General features: G+C 36.4%; 1 protein-coding gene and 1 pseudogene across 2 annotated transcripts in view; one reads left to right on the top strand and one right to left on the bottom strand.

Moving 5' to 3' along the window:
* LOC107850527 (dihydroxy-acid dehydratase, chloroplastic) overlaps nt 1-8865 on the bottom strand; it is a 34852-nt gene extending 25987 nt beyond the window's left edge. The window contains exons 1-2 of one of the 2 annotated variants that reach the window (XR_007047890.1): nt 8161-8852; nt 6394-6465 (exon numbers count right to left, since the gene is read on the bottom strand). Coding sequence is in view for 1 of the 2 variants with exons in the window: in XM_016695110.2 (XP_016550596.1) it covers nt 6394-6465; nt 8161-8706 (618 nt within the window). In the remaining variant the exon portion in view is untranslated. Of the gene's footprint in view, nt 1-6393; nt 6466-8160 lie in introns of both variants that reach the window. The other variant, XM_016695110.2, reaches the window with a different exon arrangement.
* A 6104-nt stretch (nt 8866-14969) lies between these two features.
* On the top strand, nt 14970-21630 carry LOC107849085 (annotated as a pseudogene).
* Nucleotides 21631-22610: the final 980 nt, after the last annotated feature.

The raw sequence follows: 22610 nt of genomic DNA, 5'->3' as shown, positions 1-22610 counted from the left end.
TACAAAGTAAACCTCTTCCGTAGAAGCAGGTAGTAACCTAATCTTAAAGAATTTGTTCAACTCTGATCCATCAATGGAAAGATCCTGCATTTCGGATATGAAGTCACCTTCGACGAAGATTAATGGATAGAAATATTCCTCGGTCGAAGCGAAAGGATCTTAGCTCAGGGCCTGTGTGCCTTGTTTCCAAGATTCGGGTATCTAGTACAAGGACTAGTAGAGTAGAGGCACTACTAGGCGGGACTTCCTTGATCACAGCTTCTTGCTTAGCTAACTGCCTGACAAGGATGCAAATCAACTCTTTATATAGAATGCAGATCGACACATTCAACTAGCCAAGCAATGAGAAAGATTGACCAATCTCATCATATGCTATTTCATATTCATAGCTCCAATTTTTTCACCACTTTTGATGAGATTGGGAATAAGGACATCACATAAGTAGGCAAAGAGTCGAGAACAGAGTTTATGAGAATCAATCTTCCACCCAGAGATAGGTATTGTGTCTTTCACCTAGTTAGCTTCCTTCCAGTTTTCTCCACGATACCATCCCATATTCCCATTGCCTCATGGTTACTACACCCAGAGGCATGCCAAGATAAGTGGTAGGCAATTTTTCAACTCAAGATCCCAAGATGCCTGTCCACTAGTTGTTGTATTTGAGGAACCTCATTCACAGGAAAGAGATAGTGTAGCTGATCTGTTCTGCTACCGGCTAACAAAAGATGATAGTGTCATCTGCATAATGCATATGACATACTTCTCTTTCTACCCCCATTCTTCCCCCCACTTGAAATCCTCTTATCTACCTATTTTGTGCTGCAATCCTCATCATACTTTCAAACCCCTCCATTGCCAACATGAACAGAAAGGGGGAGAGAGGAACATTTGTTTTTCATTTAGCATTATTTCAAAAAAGTGGCCGCCCTTATGATTAAGCAATGAAGTAATTGATGTATTGGCATTTTCTAGTTGCTATCAGCTGTATCTTGGAAAGATTGACAGCAGAAGTATACAGATGACATTTAGAACCAGCAGCTTATCTGATCTCTACTCTTTCCCATTGAGTTGTTAACCTTTTATGTCATCTTTTATTTTGCATTATTTATAGAAAGTTTGTCAGCCTCGTGATTGAACCATGAAGTAACTGATGTATTGGAAGTTTCTAGTTGTCAACTGTATCTTGGAGAAGATTGGCAGCAGCAGCAACATACAGCAGACATTTAGAAGCTTACAAGCAGCTCATGTAAAACTCTAATCTTTCCCATTCTTTCTCTCCTTCTAGCACTCAACCCTAAAAGACGATCTCCCTTATTCCAATTCACAAACTCTAAAAGTTTCTTCACCTCCTTTTCCTAGCAAGACAGCTTAGAATATATAAATTCATGGCCACTCTAGTTTGACATGTCCTATGCCATTTGGATTGCTCTGTCTCCAATGACATCCATAACAAAGTTCTTTTGCATTTTCATTTGCATTTTTGATGCAACAAAAAAATACTCTTTGTTGCAATGAAAAATTAATGGAACGATCAAGAAGTTTTTAGCAAGTCTGACCCGCCGTCTCCGAAGCCGGCGTAGACGCGCCGGCAACAGGTAAGGGTACTTTCTCCCCCTATTCTCTCTCTCCAGCTCTCTCTACCTCCTTCTCTCTCTCTCCCTTCCCCTTTCTTGCACTCTAGTCACTGCTATCGCCGGCGGGAACGGGATTAGGGGTTCCCGCCGGCTCGACTCCGGCAACGGTGTATGGGGGCAGCACCGGTCATAACAGGTGGGAACGACAACAGCAGGCCACCAGGTTCCAGATTTCCGGCAATAGTTAGGAAAAGCGCCGGCGAGTTCCGGCGACACACGGGCAGCTGCTTTCCGGCGACTCTTTTCCGGCAACCAAATTCGAATTCAAAATTGCTGGAACCAGCAGCACGTAGGAGTACCCCGGTGACATCTAAACTTTGATATTTAGTTATTTCTTACCATTTTCGTTTCTTTGTATTATTCCGTTGCTTGTGATTAAAGTTCTAACGGGCTGCTTTCGCTTATTGGTGGATAGTGTTGTGTTGTTCTAGCTATTAGGCCGGATAGGGTATTTTGTGCGTACCCTCTGTTTTCCTACTGTTTCCCTGTTTTTCTACTGTTGATCTGTTTGTTTGTCAGTTTGGGGCTTTTTCGTTCTTTTTAAGTGGTGACTGTGGGGATTGATGGTGGAATTGGGTCATGTCCGAGGGGGTTGGGGTTGGGGGCTGTTTTGAGTGGGGCTAAAGAGGGAAGGGCGGGGTGATGTGTAGTCCAGGTCGGGTGGTAGGGCCAGTGCGGCGACGGGTGGTAGAGGTTGGCGGGAGGTGAGAGAAGATAGGTTGACGGTAGGGTCTTGGAACATAGGGACCATTCAAGGTAAGTCTGTAGAGATGGTGAAGATCCTTAAGAAGAGGAGGATTAATATTGTGTGTGTTCAGGAGACTAAGTGGGTAGGGTCTAAGGCTAGGGATGTGGATGGGTACAAGTTGTGGTACTCAGGGAGTGAGAGGCGTCAGAATAAAGTGGGAATCTTAGTAGATGAAAAGCTTAAAGAGCAGGTGGTAGAGGTTAAGAGGATCAGCAATAGGCTGATGATGATTAAGTTGGTCATTGGGGGGTTTTCACTGCTTGTGTGTAGTGTTTATGCGCCGCAGGTGGGTTTGGAAGAGGAGGTGAAAGTGAGATTTTGGGAGGCGTTGGACGAGGTGGTGAGAAGCGTGCCTAGCTCGAAGAAGATTGTCCTTGCGGGAGACTTTAATAGGCACATTGGGGTTTTACCGAGAGGTTATGACGTTGTGCAAGGAGGTTTTGGTTTTGGTGATAGAAATGGCGAGGGAGTAGCTCTTGTTGGATTTTGCAAGGGCTTTTGGGCTGGTGGTGGTGAATTCGAGCTTTCTGAAGGAGGAGGATCACCTGATTACTTTCAGAAGCGCGATAGCCAAGACTCAGATTGATTTTGATATTGATAGGGTTTCATGTAAGGACTGTAAAGTCATTCCGAGTGAGCATCTTTCGACCCAGCATAGGCTTCTGGTGATGGACTTGTTTATCAAGAAGAGCAAGAAGAGAAGGGTCGGGGAGGGTCGACCTAAAATTAAGTGAGGTGGTTTGACGCCAGTTAGTGAGCTGGAGATAGGGGAGAAGGTGCCGGGGTTGGGGATGTGGGAGCGTAGGGGGGACGTGGATGTTAGGTGGGATAAGGCTGTCAGTTGCATCACGGAGACTGCTAGAGAAGTGTTGGGTGTTTCGAGGGGGCGGGCAGGAAGGCATAAGGGGGACTGGTGGTGGAGTGAAAAGTCAAGAAGAAAGTGGAGATTAAGAAGGGGGCGTATGTTAAGTTGATTGAGAATAAAGATGAAGAGAAGAAGCGGGTGAATAGGGAAGTTTACAAAGTAACAAGGAAGGAGGCTAAGTTAGCAGTTACGGCTGCTAAGATAGCAGCATTTGAGAGCTTGTATGCGGGGTTAAAGAAGAAAGGCGGGGAAAAGAGGTTGTATAGGTTTGCTAAGGCTAGGGAGCGGAAGGGTCGTGACCTTGACCAATTGAAGTGCATTAAGGGTGAGGATGGTAGAGTTCTGGTGAAGGATGTTCATATTAAGAAGAGATGGTAGGAGTATTTCCATAGACTTTTGAATGAGGAGGGAGACAAAGGCATTGAGTTAGGGGAGCTGGAGCACTCGGAGGAAAGCCGTGATTTCAGCTACTGTAAACGTTTTAAGATGGAGAAGGCTAGGGAGGCTATTCATAAGATGCGGAGGGGTAGGGCGACAGGGCCCGATGGATTTTTGGAAGTTTATGGGTGGGGCAGGCTTAAGGTGGTTGACTGATTTGTTTAACGATATTTTCAAGACTGCGAGAATGCCTGAGGCCTGGAGATAGAGTACGATGATTCCGTTATATAAAAACAAGGGTAACATTCAGAGTTGCAACAACTATAGGGCCATTAAGTTGTTGAGTCATACTATGAAGATTTGGGATAAGGTGGTTGAGCGGAGATTGAGGAAGATCGTGTCCATTTCGGAGAATCAGTTTGATTTTATGCCTGGTTGCTCGACGACAGAGACAATCCACCTGGCAAGGAGATTGGTGGAGCAGTATAGGGAAAGAAAGAAGGATTTGCACATGGTGTTCATCGACCTGGAGAAGGCATATGACAAAGTCCCTAGAGAGGTTCTTTGGAGATACTTAGAGGTGAGAGGGGTCCCGGTGGCTTACATTAGAGCTATTAAGGACTTGTCCAATGAAGGGAAGACTCAGGTGAGAACGGCGGGAGGAGACTCAGAGCATTTTTCGGTCGAGACTGGGTTGCATCAGGATTCGACTCTTAGTCCGTTCCTATTTGCGTTGGTGATGGACGTGTTGACGCGGAGTATTCAAGGTGAGGTGCCTTGGTGTATGTTATTTGCGGATGATGTAGTGCTGATTGATGAGACGCGGGGGGTGTGAATGAAAAATTGGAGGTATGGAGGCAAACCCTGGAATCTAAGGGGTTCAGGTTGAGTAGATCCAAGACGGAGTATTTGGAGTACAAGTTTAGTGACTTGAGGCAGGAGGACGAAGTGGTGGTGAGGTTGGATTCCCAAGATTTTTGTAAAAGGGATAGTTTTAACTTTTAAGTATCTTGGGTCTATGATTCAGGGGAATGGAGAGATTAATGAGGATGTCGCTAACCGTATTGGACCGGGCTGGAGGCAAATTCTATAGAGTGGCAGTCTGTCCAGCCATGCTGTATGGAGCGGAGCATTGGCCTGTCAAGAACTCCCATATTCAAAAATTAAAGATGGCGGAAACGAGAATATTACGCTGGATGTGTGGGCTTACTAGAGGGGATAGAGTTAGGAATGAAATTGTCCGGGAGAAGGTGGGAGTGGCTTCGGTGGAGGACAAGATGCGGGAAGAAAGGCTGAGATGGTTTGGGCATGTGATGAGGAGGGGCATGGATGCCCCAGTTCGTAGGTGTGAGAGGCTAGCTTTGGATGGCTTCAGGAGGAGTAGAGGTAGGCCGAAGAAATACTGGAGGGAACTAGTTAGACATGACATGGAGCAGCTTCAGCTTACCGAGGACATGACCCTAGATAGGAAGGTGTGGAGGTCGCGGATAAGGGTAGAAGGCTAGGGTGAGTGTGTGGGTTGTAGCAAGCAGTTAGGAGAGTCCCTGTTTAGCCGGGTTAGTAATCGTAGGACTGTGTCAATAGGTAGGAGCCGCTTGTCAGGAGAGTTTGGGTGTGGTGGGTGGCTTTGGTCTGTGAGTGGAGGTTACTACTAGGCGAGTGTCCTATTTCTTATTTCTTATTGCTTATTGCTTATGCCTCTTAGTTCCCATATTTCGTATTGCTCTGAGTTCTATTTTACTATCTCTTATTCTTTACACTTGTTAAGCCACCCATCCTGCTTCACGTTTCATCACGACTTTGTTTACTACTTTTTATCTTGAGCTGGGAGTCTATCAGAAACAGTCTCTCTACTTCTTTGGAGGTAGCAGTATGGACTGCGTACATTTTACACTCCCCCAGACCCCACTGTGTCCCCACTATGTGGAAATACACTGGGCCTCTTGTTGTTGTTGTACATGATAAAATTACAAAGATAGGGAAGAAGCTTTGACATAATTTGACCAAAAAGCATGTGTGGTCTCATGACTTTGCACTGGAAAGCAGAACACAATCATCATGAAGAAATATATTTTTCGCTTAATATACAACTCCTTCAGTCAAGCCATACTGGATACACCATACGAACTCTTACGATCAACATACAAGATTTCCAACGAATTTGACCAGTCTAAATACCATATCACGATATCACGAAGTTTCGCAGGAAAGAAAAAAAACTCAAATAAGCCACACAAGATCTGCTACATATACTGTGCAAAACTATGTAAAAGGACGTCCAAAAGAGCCACATGCTAACACAGATTCTGTAGAGTTCTTGTAAAGACTGTTTTTCATATTGAGCACTTCCTTCCACTCTCTTATTTTCCTGTTACATTAAATAGATTCAAATACTACACTGCTTCCCTTTCCAATTTTTTTTTTCCATATTCCTCCCTGAAAGTTAAATATTCATTGTCTCCTACCAAGTAAGTTGAAAACGAACTCCAAATATATTGAGCTAATGCTCTTCTCTGCGTCTCTTTAATGTCTTTCTTTTTCCCTATTTCTTTTAGTAACTGTGGGAATCGTGAGTACATAAATTATATCATCCTAGTTATCTCTCTTTTTGTTTGTTCTCCAAAGTTATTCAACTTTAACTGTATCCAAAGAGTATTGAAAGGGATGGAATGGTCCAAAGCAGCACAAAGTTAGAAGATAACGTCTACATTACATGAAAAGAGGCTTTAGATGCAGATGCACAAGAAAGAATTAACACGTGATCTGACCTTAATTGTTCCACCATATATCATGATACTTGGCCTGTTTAGTCTTCCCATCGCCATAATTGTGCCTGGCATCTGTTACAACAAAACTTGTCAATTTGAAGAGAGACAGCATGAAATGCAGCTGCTATAGACAAGAGTAGGAAATGATTAGGGGGTTAGCTCAATGGTTTGGATCCTCCTACCAAGAAGAGTCGCAATTTTTTCACCCCATCAAGACTACCCAGTACCACCTCAAGTAACCGCGAAAAATAGAACTACAATACTCTATCAAGTGCATATAGATAGGCAGACCGCAAAAGCAAGAAGAAGCAAGTTGCAGGAAATCGTAAACATTCAAGAAAGTTATATTGACTTAATCTTAAATTGCTATGTGAAATTTTGTAACGTATTACAATTTAACTGGGTGTGTTATAACCACTGGCGGAGCAAGGGGCATAAGGTCACTACAAAATTACACTACATACACAAGATCAAAATTATTCTCTTATGTATATATCGTAAATGTTGAATACTCTTGGCTTCTTCCTGTGATTTACTTATTTATATTGCGAATTCACTTGTTAAAAATCATAGCTCCACCACTGGTTATGTCAAAGAAACAAATTTTGAAAAATCATGTAACATGTCGAATAAAAAAATTTTAGTATCCTGAAGTACTTGCACAACTGAATAAATTTTCCCAGCAGAAAGTCGCCTAATATGCTGGAATTCATGTTTTTTGCTTTCTCAAATAAAATCAATCCTCAAAGTTTTATACACTTCTAATTGGAAGTGTTGTGCTTCCAAGAATCAGTATTTATTCCGGAAATCAACCAAGAATATTATGAACTCAAAGAAATTTAACCTAGACAAGATAGTGTGAGTCTGTTCAAGGATAGACAGTAATTCGTTGAAAGTAAAACAGCAAATGCATTAAATATATGTCTAAAATTGCAAAACTTGCATCTTTTTCTCCACAATATATCAAAGTTTGCATCTTTTATTCAAGAAATAGAACATAACAAGTCGCCTGTCATCAACTTTCATACTTGACCAATAAGATAGTCGAACTCACAATTTAAAAAAAAGGTTCACAATTTCCCCAAAATATCAAGAACATTAATTTTTTAAAACAAAATCATAAGAGTAAAATGTTTCACAAATATTTCAACAAGGATATAGCAAAAATACACTACCTAGAAGGACACAATTAGGAAAGGAGTTACATTCATGCATTGACACCTATCAAATTCAAAATAATTTATACTAATCAGGTAGCTTAAAAAAACATGAAACTCTTCACAATAAGCATTTCAATGGATAACCTGCAAATTTGGTAATTACCAACAGTCACATTACACTAATAGTGCAAGAGTCTCACTCCGTTTGGATGACTGTTACATATTGTTTCATAATGTATAGAATTGCATCGTATTGTATCCTATTATATTGTTTTAGTCAACACAACATTTGAACAGATCGTATCGTTTTCCATCATTACATAAAGTCACACATCAACAAGTTGAAAGACAAACCTACAGGAAAGAACAAAAAAAAAATATTAAATAATACATAAAGACGAAATGAGAAAAAAGTACAAGGTAATGATGCAACCACACCAAGTTGGTCGTTACACAAAATGAGACTTATTGCTATTACCTTGTTAGGATTTAACGATACGATATAATAAAATTTAAGTAAGAATTAAAACAAAGATTGTATTTAAACTAGCAATACAATGGGTAACAACCACCCAATCAAGTTGGAAAAGGGTTAAAAGAGGCTCACATTTTTATCACATCCAGGGATGGAAATATTGCCATCATACCACTGAGCAGACATGACAGTTTCAATACTATCAGCAATCAAATCTCTTGACTGCAAACTGTAACACATGCCTCTAGTTCCCATTGAAATAGCATCACTAACACCAATAGTATTAAATCTAAACCCAACCATGCCAGCTTCATTAACCCCTTCTTTAACAGCTTCAGCAAGTTTCAACAGATGCATATTGCAAGTGTTGCCTTCATACCAAACAGATGATATTCCTATTTGGGGTTTGTTCATATCGTCATCGGATAAACCAACTCCGTATAGAATCGCTTGTGAACCACCTTGGGACTTTGGTTCAGTAATGCGACTACTGTATTGGTTGAGCTTTCGAGTCTGTGCTGGTGGTGGTGGTGGTGGTGGTGGTGGGGCTACGGTTTCCGTTGAGGAGATGGAGGAGGCGCGGACGGTGAGGGTGGGTGATTTTGTTGAGTGGGGCCTACATTTGGGGAAAAGGCTGGTGGTGGGGTAGATAGGAGGGGAGAGCAAATGGGCTTGCATAGTGTAGTGGTGGAGTGTAGGTGACGGCGGAGAAAGCTGAGTTTCACAGGGTTTATGTGGGGGATTAGAGACAAAAAATAGAGATTGTCAACTTTGAGTGAGATGGGAAGAGAAAAGGGCATAAATGGTCCCTTATCTGAAGCAGTATCAAAAATAATATCTTAAATATAAATTTATCAATTTTAATTCTTTAACTATCTAAAAAATTATTAAGTTTGACCTTTATATATTTTTATATAAACAATCACCATTTATACTAACGAAAATTCACACCTTCATTAAATTTTCTCCATCACTAATTTTTCCATTATTTCTCTCTCTTGGACACTTTTTCTTTGAATTTCTTTTGTCAATAAATAGCTTAAAACAAAAAAAGACAACAACTTAAATACCGTAATCAATCTATCGAATTGACTCAATTTGGTGAAGTATGTTATCCATTTTCAAACTGAGGAGGTGAATAATATTATTGCTAATTGATTGATCATGTGTTTTAGTGTATTTTAGTCATTTCTTTGTTATTACATTATCTCAGCATTATGAATATTTTTTAATATCAACACTAGTTCTAAGGGTAGCAATGGAACGGTGCGGTGCAGATTTTTCTAAACCTGCGAGTTTAAAAATCAAACCGCATCGCAGCACTTTAAACCCGTCCCACTTTCATACCTACGCATATCTGCACCACACTGCCCCACATTTTTATTTTTTTATTTTTTGAAAAATTTATAACTCCATTAAAAACCATAATATTTTAAGTCCTTGCTATAGATAAATTAAATAAGTTATGCACGGCAAAGTGATTTAGTAAGGAAAAACCTTTAAACTTTTGTTTGATAGCTTGAGTTATAAAATTATTTTACTGATTTAAAAAGAAAAAATTATGAAATTATTTATTTATAGTGTTATATATGTCGTTTTAAGTATGATAAATTTTGAAGTAAAGAATACCTATAATTTTAGGTAGATTCACAAGAATAATATTAAATTTTAGCCTTTTTTAAATTTAAACCCGCATATACCCGCAATTCGTCTCGCTTTGCCCCGCACTATTTAAGAAAAATACGTACTCCAACTCGCCCTACACCCACATAGCCTAAAATACGCACCGCTCCGCATAATCTAAAATTTGCACCGCACCACTCTATTGTCATCCCTAACTAGTTCTGTGGTTGAAAAAGTTTGAAGGTTGAACTAGATTTCAGTGCAAAAGTTAACGAGGTTATCCATCAAGTAGTTTCATGTTATATAGACAACTTTCTGGCCTCGTAAAAAAAAATTTTGACGTTTTTCGTTGCAGTTTGATGTTGTTTTTTTGTGCAGCTAGCTTATTGACGTTTTTAATGCATTTTTTGTGTAGTTTGACATAATTTTTGGTGCAGCTTGGTGATGGTTCGACCTAATTTTTTTGTGTAGTTTGGTGACTTTTTGAGTATTTTAGTGCTGTAATTTGGTCAAGTTTGATGCAAACTGCTGTTTTTTGTACTTTTAAGCTATTTTCTGACGAGAAAAATTTGAGAATAAGGTGTCCAAGAGAGAAATACTTGAGAAATTAGTGATAGAGAAAATGTAATAGAGGTATATGAATTCCCGTTAGTATAAATGATAGTTATTTGTATAAGAATAGACAAAGACCAAATTTGATGAACTTTTAGATAATTAAAGGACTAAAATTGATAAGCGTATATTTAAGGGACTATATTAGACCTACTCAGACTCTCACCAAATTTGGTATGTTCACTATTTGGCAACAGCTTGCAAGTTCATTATGATTTATCAAGAATATTAAAAATTCTCCTTTTCTTAGCCGGCACCCCTTCAGATAGTGATGTTATTTTTGTGCTACAGATCCTCTCTCATGCACTACACGTATCTTGGACTGTTACTAGCCTTACTCACATAACTCCTTTTTTATGGGAATGAAGAGAAGACGGATAGATAAAGGAAATATAATTTTTATCTCTGAAGCTTGTTTGATAACCGGACTAAATTACTGCATATTTTAATTTTTATCCTTAACCCATAGAGTTCAGATAAAATTTCTACTATATATAAATATTATATATAAAGATGACTGAGAGATGAACTGAGGGACGAGCAGGGGTATAACAGTTATTTTACACCGACATATATTTCTAGAATCTAGGCTAGAAGCATTTCCCTGTTCTTTCTCACCGACATACCATATTTTCTTTTCAACCAACTTTTTTCCTTTTTCCATTCTACCTTTTAGTTTGGGCTTGGTCTTCTCTTCCAATTTCGGATAAGTTTTCTCTTGATTTTTGTTTTATTTTTGTTTAATTCTTTTCTAATTTCTCAACATATAGAGAAGTGTAGGGTTCCAAAAAATTTGTTATGCATGAGTGTAGTTGTGATATTTTTACTATATAATGATGAACAAACAAATTATCGAATCTATTTTCTGTATTTGTTTCCCTTGTTTTATGGTAGATTTTCTTCTTCTTATCTTGTTTTTATCAGTTTCACGTTGATTTCATTTAGTTTTTTTTATAGTCACTTGAGAGCAACGACTTTATTGCCCCGAAAGTTTAATATATGCTTTTTTCCTACATGTGTTTGAGAAAATTCCTCAAAAAATCAGGGTTTCATTAGATTTCTATTACATATTTTTTGGTTAATTTGTTGCTTCTCCCAAGCCTTTGAGTTGCATAGCGAAATTTTTAGTTAATTCGGCTTTCAATTATATTTTTCATGCATTTTCGTGGCTTTTATATTTTGTATTTGATTCAGAGAGGTCTTTAATGAACTATAAAAATTGCACCTTTAGACTATCAGTAACTTCCAATAGGTTCCCTGTAAAGATCGATTTCTCATCTACTCATAAGGGTTGGGTAATACTAACGAACATTTCATAGTTCGTAATACAATAGATGATACTTGGTTTCTCTTTTTTATTTACCATAATTTAAGAGGATTATTAATGAAGATAATTATAACCATTGCTCTAGCATATAGAATTGTGGAAAGGTGTTTGTTGGTCTTATAGAGTTGCTTCATTAACTTAAGAAGTTCATATGATCGTCTATAATGTTTTGTCATCTTACTCAAACTTTTTATGAACTTAGAAGTTTTCAAGTTTCTAAATTTGGAATCATCGCAACACAGAAAAGACGATACTAAAATTTGGGTCAAAAGCTACCAAGTCATGATCGGGGGACTATCAGTGAGTTATAACTTCTCTGTTGCTTCTCTCTTTTTCTCTCCCTCCTTTTCATGTATATGTGAAATGTACAGGTATAAAGGATGGTAACATGTTTTCTATCTAAATTTTATTATTTAAAACCTAGCAACACTTATGTCTACCATCTAGAAGCAGTATACAAGTAGCACTGGGAGAATGTATGTACACTTCTTTCACTAACTTGCCTGAGGTATCTTGTTTACTATTTGCACTCAATGTTGCACCATGTCACCAGTTATCAGGACCAAAAATCAAGAGAATCATGAACCATAAGGAAAAAAATAGAGAAAAGAGGACAATTAAGATCCCACAAATTTATTAATAGAGTCTAAAAATGTTTAGCAAGTGTGTAAAACATAAACAAATCAAATTATTATATCCTTGTGACTAATAATTCATAATGGATGCCACAAAGAAACAGATGAATCAGTTTTCCTTAAAAAAGCATTAAAGTTTCTTCATCACCAAAAGAAAATGTTATAACAACAACAAATTACATACCTTGTGAAATTTCTCAAATGGAGTACGGATGTCAAAGTAAATGCTAGATTTGAAAATTTTCAGAGATTAATAGGAGTTAAAGACTTTAATTTTCTTTTCTTTGTATGTCTTAAAAAGAATTGTATAGTTGTAGAAGGAAGAGTCAACTAATCTACTTTTTTGGAGTTGGATTTCTTAAATTTTCATTAGTAAATGTGAAGGTCATTTTTCTCTTTTGTCATGAACTGAGTATTGAAATTAAAGTAGAATGGCATTGTAGTATGGAATTTAGATAGTTCACCACAATCAATCGATTATATTTTAACATAGGATAGATACAGGGAACAAAACTTGGTGGCTCACACTGTAATGTCATAGTCATAGCTTTCTTGATTACTGGATGGTCTGACGAAATTTTATGTTTTCTCCTCTAATTGACCTAATAAACTTACTCATCAGATTTCTGATGATTTTATCGTCTTGTTACAGACGGAGCTATGTTTTCCCCATTTGTCAACCCATATGAATTAAGCATGACTAAAGAAGAGATGATAGGAACTTAAAACAAGTAGACTAGGAAAAGGAAAGTGCCAAACTTTTTAGCTCGAAGATTTCTAAAATTTCTTTATTGCTTTTATCGTCAGTCATTTCTACCTGAAAAGCATGGTCAAATTGATAAATATTTGTATCTGAAGTTGGGACAAAAGGTAGATACTTTTATACGTTTCTATGTCGCTCTCTTTTTCTCTGCCCCATTCTTGAGAGTGAACTTATCAATGGTTATAGATCTTATATTTTCAGTTTGAATTACCTGTAGTAAGTGACATACATTAGTTAAAATCTTAAAAAAGAAAAATATAATGAACTTTATACCGAAATAAAAAAGGAGAAAAAAGAAGTGAACATACTTTCCACTGTTACAATAACACTCAAGTTACTACTGTTTAGCTCTTCTTTTTTTTTTTTTGGTTGTTGTGTATGTGAGTGATAGATGATGTTATTTTCTTTTTCAATTGAGATGGAATGATACTTCAAAATAAAGAATAATCGAAAATATAAAGGTATATTGTCTCATGCTTTGACTGATCGAACTCTCCATGAGATTCATTGTCGCATTACTTAAAGTTTCCTTATTCGTAAACAAAGCGGACTCAAAATTGTCTTTCATTCCAAGGCATAACTTGTATCCATGTGCTTAGCATTAATTTATTTAAAAATAAAGTGCTATGTTTGATTGAGTACCATAGTTCTTCTATTTTTTTCATACAATATGAAAATTGCTTTGAATGTATAACTATTCTTTGTAGCGCTAGAGTCCATTTATCTATGCACGTGTCCTACAAGTATGCTTACCATTGCGACAAGTGAAGTACAATACTATATTTCTTAGGTAAGTGTTTTTTCATTATTTTGAAAATTGTGTAGATCGACATGTTATAAGAATACTTGAGTAGTCATCTGCAAATGATTTATAAAATGGATACTCATGTTAAAGTTGTGAATGAGTCACTTTTGTTTTAAAGACATAACGAGTTCTTTTTTTATTTCAAAGGCACCCAGAGTTCATGTAGTGTCATTATTCATTTTTTCATTGAATTGTTCCAATTGTGCACATATTTGATTATCTACACCAGTATATATAACTTAGTTTTTGTCCTTGTATTTTGACATGTTCTTTCAAGCCAATTACTGATGTTTTTTGTGGGATATGAATTACTGGAAAGTGATATGTAGTAGTTTTAATAGAGTTGGAGTTATTTAGTTATGAGTCTGTTTAAGTGTGAGTTGCCATTTATAATTCTTGGAGTAATCAAAGTCATCTCCTTCGAAAATTACTTGCTGCAGAGAATGGTTTGTTTTGAAAAAATAAAATGATTTCAACTTCTTGGTTTTCTTACCATATTGTCTATCCAAACTTGAAAAGTTCATCCAGTTTGAAAAATCTTAGTATGAACACCTACACTAGATTTCAAACAACTTAGCAATCAACTACACCATAAAGCTAAATTGGGGAATGAGATATGAATCTTCTGTAACTTCCTTTCGCGCCATTTCATTCAAATAAGAATACTCAATTCATTATAAACTATGGGCTCTAGAACGTTAGAAATTCTCTAAACTACTACTTCTCCAATATAGACCTATTGCAAATGTAATAACACGCAATCCCCAACCAGTTGGTATCACCAATATAGGTTATTTACACTCATCGTGTTTTATCCTTATCCATGACTGCATTGAATCAACCGACTGTAGGCCTATGATTTTAGCAACTTGTCCCTCTTAACACCCGTATGTTGCTGCTTTAGTGTTCTCCACTCTCCGATTGATTTAATCACCTTACCTATTGTCAGTCTCTATTTATATAATTCTTATGATCATTGAATATCATGATTGACTAGTTAATCATCCATTTTTTATTATGTGGTTGTTTGCCAACTTACTGGAGCAGTTTCACTTTTATTCTTAAAGTTCCTAAACAATGAGGACATTGTTATCAACAAGTCAACATCTTTTCATCCAGATGAGACCCGTGCTTCTTGTTCATTAATAGAGCTCCATTTTTCCAAGTTAAACTAAGATGAGGTACACCATAATATTTTCCCAAGTTAAAAGGCACCCAGAAGTTGTGGCTTATGAGAGAGGGTAAACAACTCAAATAATTTAATACTATGCCCTCGATTAAATCTCTACCACACTTTTATTATAGGATGTATGAAAATCACCTCAAAGTTTTTCAATAGTGTGAAATACTTTAAGAATAATAAGATGATTTCTATTTATTACTTAAGAGACTCTTAACTAAGTCATTGTATTATTCATGACTCATATGCTTAAGAACCTTTATGTGTGTTATTTATGTTGGAAACTTTTTCTGGAGGGTTGTAACGCCCCGATTTTCTGAATCGAAACGTTACACGGTGCTCATGACCCCAAAGGACCACAAGCTAACTCATGACTGATATCTATACCTGTATACTGCATAAAATACTGTATAATGCGGAAACATAAACTGAAAGGCCATAAGGTTCAATACTAATACATAACTGAAAATAGGGTATAACAATACCAAAACAAGTAAGATAACTGTCTGAACATACTATAGTCTGAAACCCTTTAAACTTGTCTGAATAAGGAGTTGATGGGAAATATCCCCAACTAACTCTAACTACTGAAATAGACTGAAAACTGAAACATTTATGTAATTATCATGTCCTCAAAGGATGAGGACTCACGGTTGACTCTGACTGTTGAACTAGGATGTTACTAATGCTCTGGAGCTCGTGCTTCTAAACCTATGGTATAAGACACCATAGCGCAAATGCATTAATACTTTGAATGTACTGGTATGCAAGTGAGGTAGGCTGAATGCAATAGGTTCATATGCATGAACAATTCTAACTGACTGACTAACATGAACGTGAGAATACATGCATGTATACGTAACTGTAATTGACATCATGATAGAACTGAATACCGAGTTCTGTCTACTGAGTTTACTGATATTGACTTCTAAGTCACTGATAAGTTAGAAAGACTGATACTATATTACTGAATACTAAGGGACTGATACTATGCTACTGATACATGAATAACTGTGTCTAATAGTTCTGATTATGAAGAACTGGTCTGGTTGACTGTATCTGACAGTCCTGAAGCTGAATACTGATAACATGAGTTCTGATAACTGATATAACTGATAACATGAGTGACTATATCTGACAGTCCTGAATCTGATGGAACTAGCTGAGTTCCGTACTATATCTGAGTAACTAAATCTGAGATTAATCCTATCTAACGAGTAATCTCTGAATCTGATGATACTGATAATAAAGACGATTTGACTTAGTTTGAGATCAGTCCTACCTAGCGGGTGATCTCTGAATCTGATTATGCTGATACTGATTGACCATAGTTGAGATCAGTCCTATCTAATGGGTGATCCCAAAGTCTATTTATAATGATAAGGATTGACTGTATCGGACAGTCCTGAATCTGTACTACTGAGCTAAATTGACTGTATCTGACAGTCCTGATTCTGTAACTAAAATTGTGGGATGTATTCATCTAACCAACATGCCCCTTTCTAGCTAGTTTGGGGTCAAACCTGTAACCCAAGTTGGAAAGGTATCAGTACCGCGCCACTGGTAAAGACAACTACTGTGGATTTAGTCCTAATCTAGCGGGTGACCCCTGGGATCAGTCCTATATATTTAAATGTGCTAACGGGTGATCCCTGAGTATTTTAGTCCTATCTAACGTGTGACATCTCGTACCTACGCTGGCTATGTAGTTCTAGAACTTAGGGATTGCTTCTAGGGATCTCAGTCCTATCTAGTGGGTGAGTCCCCATCCCTAGGCTCGCTCGGTGTTAAATCTTACTCCCATATGAAAGATACTGAACTGATTATCTGAACTGAATTAGGCTGATCTTACTGAGTTCTGTTGACTGACGGAATACTGATGAGGACTGATAACTGAATGAGATTACTAAGATTTCATAGATCACTGGGTACTGAGTAGGACTGGACTGATACTGAATTTACATGAGTTTTCCTGAGTCATGAGATTGACTGAAGTCTACTGATCATGGCTTGACTGAGAGTATCGTGAAAACATGACTTAGCTATACGCACACAACTATATTTTTTGGGTACAAGTACCCCCAGGACTCGATAGAAGGAAAATGACAATACTTGACATTCTTGAATACATGACCAACATCAATAGTTCATACTATAATAATTTGGCGATAACTCATGTGGTACTTCATAATCATGATCTTGTACATAACATGGAATGCAGATAGACACACTATGAATCCATTCTCCAATCATCATGTACATTCTATTAACACATATATATTGCACAACAATGATATGTAAGCCCCTTGAACATAATAAACTAGCATGAATTTATCATATAGTTCACCCCTAAGCTATAATACATGATTTCTATCATTCTAGGTATTTTATTAAACACCTTACATGCACAACTTTAGGCATAGGTATACTTTATTAATGTAACAATCTTAAGCCACCCAAATTCATGGATTTCAACTAACATGCTCACATACTTCATGAAAATACATCAAGATACCATCTTAAAACCAAATAACAACCATCAACATGAACATAATCATACCACAACAAGATAATCACAATTCATGATTTTAAAACTTGATTCTTGAGCTCCATGGATGGAAGGGATCCATAGATGAACACTACGCATACCTTAGTAATTGAATCTTGAAAGAAAATTGGCCTTTCTTGAATGTTCTTAGATTGGGAGTCTTAATTCTTAAATATATTGTGGAGGGTGTGATGGGGTCTTGAAGTTAATTGAGAAGAAACCCTAAGTTTGTTCTTGGGAACAAAGAGGGTTAGGAGCTTTTGAAACTAAATTACAATAGCTAAGTACGTGTTTTTGGTGTTTTATGTCATGGAGGTAAGGTTTAGGATAAGTTAAAAGACCAAAATACCCCTACTAAATCACTTCTCAATTGCTGAAATTTTCAGCTGACGACCAAGGCTGATAAGCCGTCAGATCTGTGATAGCCCGTCAGCCTAGGTCGTCACCTAGGACCTGAAATTGATGGATTTCTGCCTAAGGCTGATGACATTAGCTGATATAGTCATCAAAAATGTGATAAGCCATCAGAAAGGTCATCAGAAATATGATAAGCCGTCAGACAGGTCGTCAGAAATGTGATAAGCCGTCAGACAGGTTATCACTCAATTTCCAGGTTGACATGTTGGAGTAAAATAGGTGTAACTTTTTGCTCCAATATCATATTTTGGAGAAATTGATATCGTTGGAAAGATAATTAAATTATGTATCTGTTCGTGGGTAATAATCACAAAAATTTGTAGTATAAAGAGAGATATGCTCATTTGAAGTTGACTATAGCAATATACTTCCCAAGAATTCAATCGGTAAGGAATATTTTGATTCGTTTGATAGCTGAGAGTTATTTGAAGCCTTAATATACGTCTAAATTACTCATAAAACTATAAAATAACCATGATTTACCATGCATGATCTTGAAGCATGGAACTAATATTGGTTTGGATTTTTTCAGGGTATTACAGAGGTGAATGCTTTTTATTTGACTGAGACTAGATTTGGAAATCAAACATGTATCATTAATACTTAAAATATCTAGGTTATATTTAAATAAGATGCAGTGTCATGATTAGTCATATTTGTGTTTTTGATAGGTTATTTTTATGGAGATTTGTGTATTTGTAAATTGATAGGCTTGTTTGTAGTGCTGGTGATATTAAACTAAGGATGGAAATACCTTTATGAAAGAGATGGTGAGTTCTTATTGTTATACTCCTTATGAGTTTTTTAGATATATATTTATTTGTTTGGGTTTCATTCCTAAACTTGTCAAGTATCTCAGTTTCCTCACCAACTATTAATCAAAATACACCTTAATTATCAATTGTTCATTTTTCCTACATGAACGATGTTGAAGTTTATGGTGATATTTCTATAGAAAATGTGACTAATTGATAGTTGACACTTATTTTGATAAATAGTTGGTGATAGTTCAAACAGGAAATTCAAAATTCACACACATGATAGTTAAAGCTTGAAACTCAAAAATCGGGATGCTTGAGGTGTGTTTTTTTACCATTCTCTCACATTTTGCTATATGGTTTACACATTTGCAGTCAATATTGCCCTTCAAGTGAATGACACCTCAGATGACATAACATTTAAAGGTTTCCCCCATAAGCTTCTTGAATCTTTTTTTCATGTGATAGCTTCTTTTTCTTATTATTTTTAATCAATTTCTGTAGTATCTTCTTTGAACAATTCTTTTTGTCTTCTTCTTTGATCCCTATGGATAAAGGATAATTGAGAATCTGTAGCTTGTCCCTATATATCTAACAAAAGCTTTTATGTATAACTTCGGGGTTTAGTCTTCAATAAAATAAAGGGAGTTTATTCTCGTGATAATCTATTGGGCCGAACTTCCCAGCAGGTACGGATGCCACACTTATTGGCCGGCTTAGTTCCTTTTTAAATTAATATAGTCATCAAATATTTGTACAAGGGCTGGCAAAATGATTGATTGTTTAAATATTCTTATTTCTTATCTACTCCCAGGTCCTGATTAAAAGGCGCTCACTGGATTAGTTAATATGGTATCATATATAAAGCATGTACTAATCACTCTAATTTGAATCTCACTATTTCAAATTGTATGTTTGTTTAGGATGGTGAAAATTAAAAAAATTAAAGACGTCATTCATCCGAGAATTTGTTTGATGTTCAGATTTGTGGGGTATATCTAGACATTGTTACAAAGACAGTTGAGCTTATAGAGCAGGAATGCTATGTGGATTTCGTTGATATTAACATGGGATGTTTGATCGATATTGTAGTTAATAAAGGTTTTGGATCAGCTCTTCTTAAAAAACCAATGCGGATGAAAAATATAGTAGAAGCTGCTTCTTTAACAGTTGGGACACCAGTAACTATCAAGGTAGGGTGGACTGCTTTCCCTTTTATTTTATAACTCTTGGATATCAGCATGTCTGGGCATAGGTAACTGGCATATGATACCACATTCTGAGTCCCCACTCCAGTGACAGCTCTGGAGTAATTTATTGGTGTTCAAAATCTTGTTGGAGCATGCCCTTGTAAGGAGACTTATGGAGATAATTAACAGTATGACTTTTTCCTACTTTAGGTATGAACTACTTATTTTAAGGGAAAAAATTGCATTGATTCTCTAATAGCAGCTATGGGTAATTGGAGTGCAATTACAGTAACCATACATGACCGATCATGTCAACAGCACTATAGCAATTTTGCTGACTGGGATTACATCTACCAATGTGTGCAAAAGGCACCCAAGTCCTTACAAGTCCTTGTAAATTGTGATTATTTTCTTATGTAGACCAGAATAAGTATAAAACTAAGTGTCCTGAGCTTTCTACATGTATGATTGCTCGAGGGGCATTGGTAAAGGTTAATGGTAAAATATTTTCTGTTGTTCTGTTTTCGTTGAGTAAAATTTATTACTGTTGCATGTCCATTCTATATGTGCCTCTGAGGGTCTATCTGTACTAAGCAACACTTCACAATTTTGCAATCGAGGATATTTACTGAAAGCAAGGAGTAGAGGTACTAGGACATTACATCTGTGGAGTGGCTAGATATCTTAAAGGATTATGCATAATTTGACCTTGAACAAATGGGTTCTGATTCGAAAGGTATATAGTTATATGCCTAATGTTATCTGATAGTAAGAAGTTTATCTCGTAAATCTACTCGACATTAATTGTTGCAATCTATTGGAAGCATGCCATAAAGATGAGCTAACATGACGTATTTGCATTTATGTTTACTCATAGAACTTAGTGTTGTAGCCTTTACGTCATCACATGTTAGTTCCTTTACATCATATATGTAAGAAGTTGAGAGATTAAATGTGGAATTGCTATATTCATTCCAAGCATGTGTAGACTGCTGAACTATGTTCAATATCAGACCTTTCTATTGGAGATTTACTTGTTCGATATATTAGGGGAGCTTCCTATTTGATTAGACATTTAAAATATAAGCTCTGACGTTTTTTTTCCGCTATCCATTTTATCCTAACTTTGATATATGTTTGCATACTGTACATCCTATGGTTATTCACTTGTTACATGAATATCTGTGAAGACGTTATTAGCAGGAGCTACAAGTATGCTGTGAGAACTTTTCATTGTTTGCCTTAAACAATGGGGGTTTTCCACTATATTTTATTCTCATTGGCAACAGTTTGCCTTGTTTGCAATATTCTTCTACCTGAGAAGTTCTTGAAGATAAATTATCATTGTCTATTCCTAATGTTAGCACCAAATGATTGCAAGAGTAGAAACAACCAGACACTTGTTATTGGAGTGGCTTAGTTGCACATGTCGGTATGTTCCAATTGGCCTATTAGACGTTATCCCACAAAGAATAAATTGGTGACCATCCTTATACTACGGTAGGGATGACCTTGAGACACTGATGGCCTCTGATTTTGCTACTGACTGGGTACGTAATTTATTGTTCATACACATAATATTGTTAAGCACTTAAAAGATTAATTATTCTCTCATTGTAATATGCTATATATATTCCCTCGGCAGGTAAGGATCTCTGAGATGTTACTCGGCAAGGTTCCTTCTAGTTTTCCGTTTGCACCAAAATACAAGTCCAATGCTTATGACAGAGCAGAGAACGGCTAAGATAATTTTGCTATTATTGCTGATGCATCTGATACTAATTTCTGCTGAGCCTTCACAACCTTTCCCCTTTCAAGATCTGCAGCTCTGATGCTTGAATTAAATTAAGTGTGAGATTGATTATGTCATTCAAATAGCATATTTTAGGGCTTTTATATGACCCTTAAGATTTTGTTTATTCAGATCAATATTATTGTCGCATTTTGTTAAACAGGAAAAAAACATAATTATTTGGATTGACACATAACTGAGAAGACCAATCATTTTTGTAAGTTATCAAACATGCTCATTTTGAGAGGATTAAATTGTATTTACCTATCCTCACCATAGAAAAATTATTTCCACATAAGCCGGGTCTTTATACCTTTCTTCTTTATTTTTTTTCTTCAAAGTCCAAAGAACAATCCAACTTTTTCAAATCCGTTTCTTCCTCTAAAGCAATTCATCTTCAGGTATGTTTCCACTTCAGTTTTCCCTTTCATTCCGATACCATAATAGCTTAGGTTATTAGAACTTTTATTCTAATAACTATTGCATTTGTCTTCATCGAGTAAAGATTTATTTTACTATCACATTTTGAACTTCTTAACTAATTTAATCTTTAAATTTAATTTAACAGGTGTTTGATCGTGAATACCCGAGAGATTGATTACAACAATAAAAATACATCTCGTATTGTAGAATTTATAAATATTATCTATATCAATGTAAATAGACAACAATCACTATTATATGTGAATGTGAGCATCCAGTAGTATGTATTCCCATGATTGTATAAAATATACATTTGGAATCATATCCATCAACTGATCCAATCAAACGGGATAGTCCCTTATTGTTACATCTTCATTTTATACAATGTTGTTATAACATATGGGTTTTCATCCCCAATTCAATCTTCAGCTTTTATCACAGTTATCTGTCATTGCCATTTAAGTATAAAATTATTCAATTTTCAAATTGGCATCTAAACCCTGTAAATT

The sequence above is a fragment of the Capsicum annuum genome, chromosome 12 (assembly GCF_002878395.1).
Source record: "Capsicum annuum cultivar UCD-10X-F1 chromosome 12, UCD10Xv1.1, whole genome shotgun sequence".
NCBI classification, from domain to species: domain Eukaryota; kingdom Viridiplantae; phylum Streptophyta; class Magnoliopsida; order Solanales; family Solanaceae; genus Capsicum; species Capsicum annuum.
This window is presented reverse-complemented; position numbering and strand designations above follow the sequence as displayed.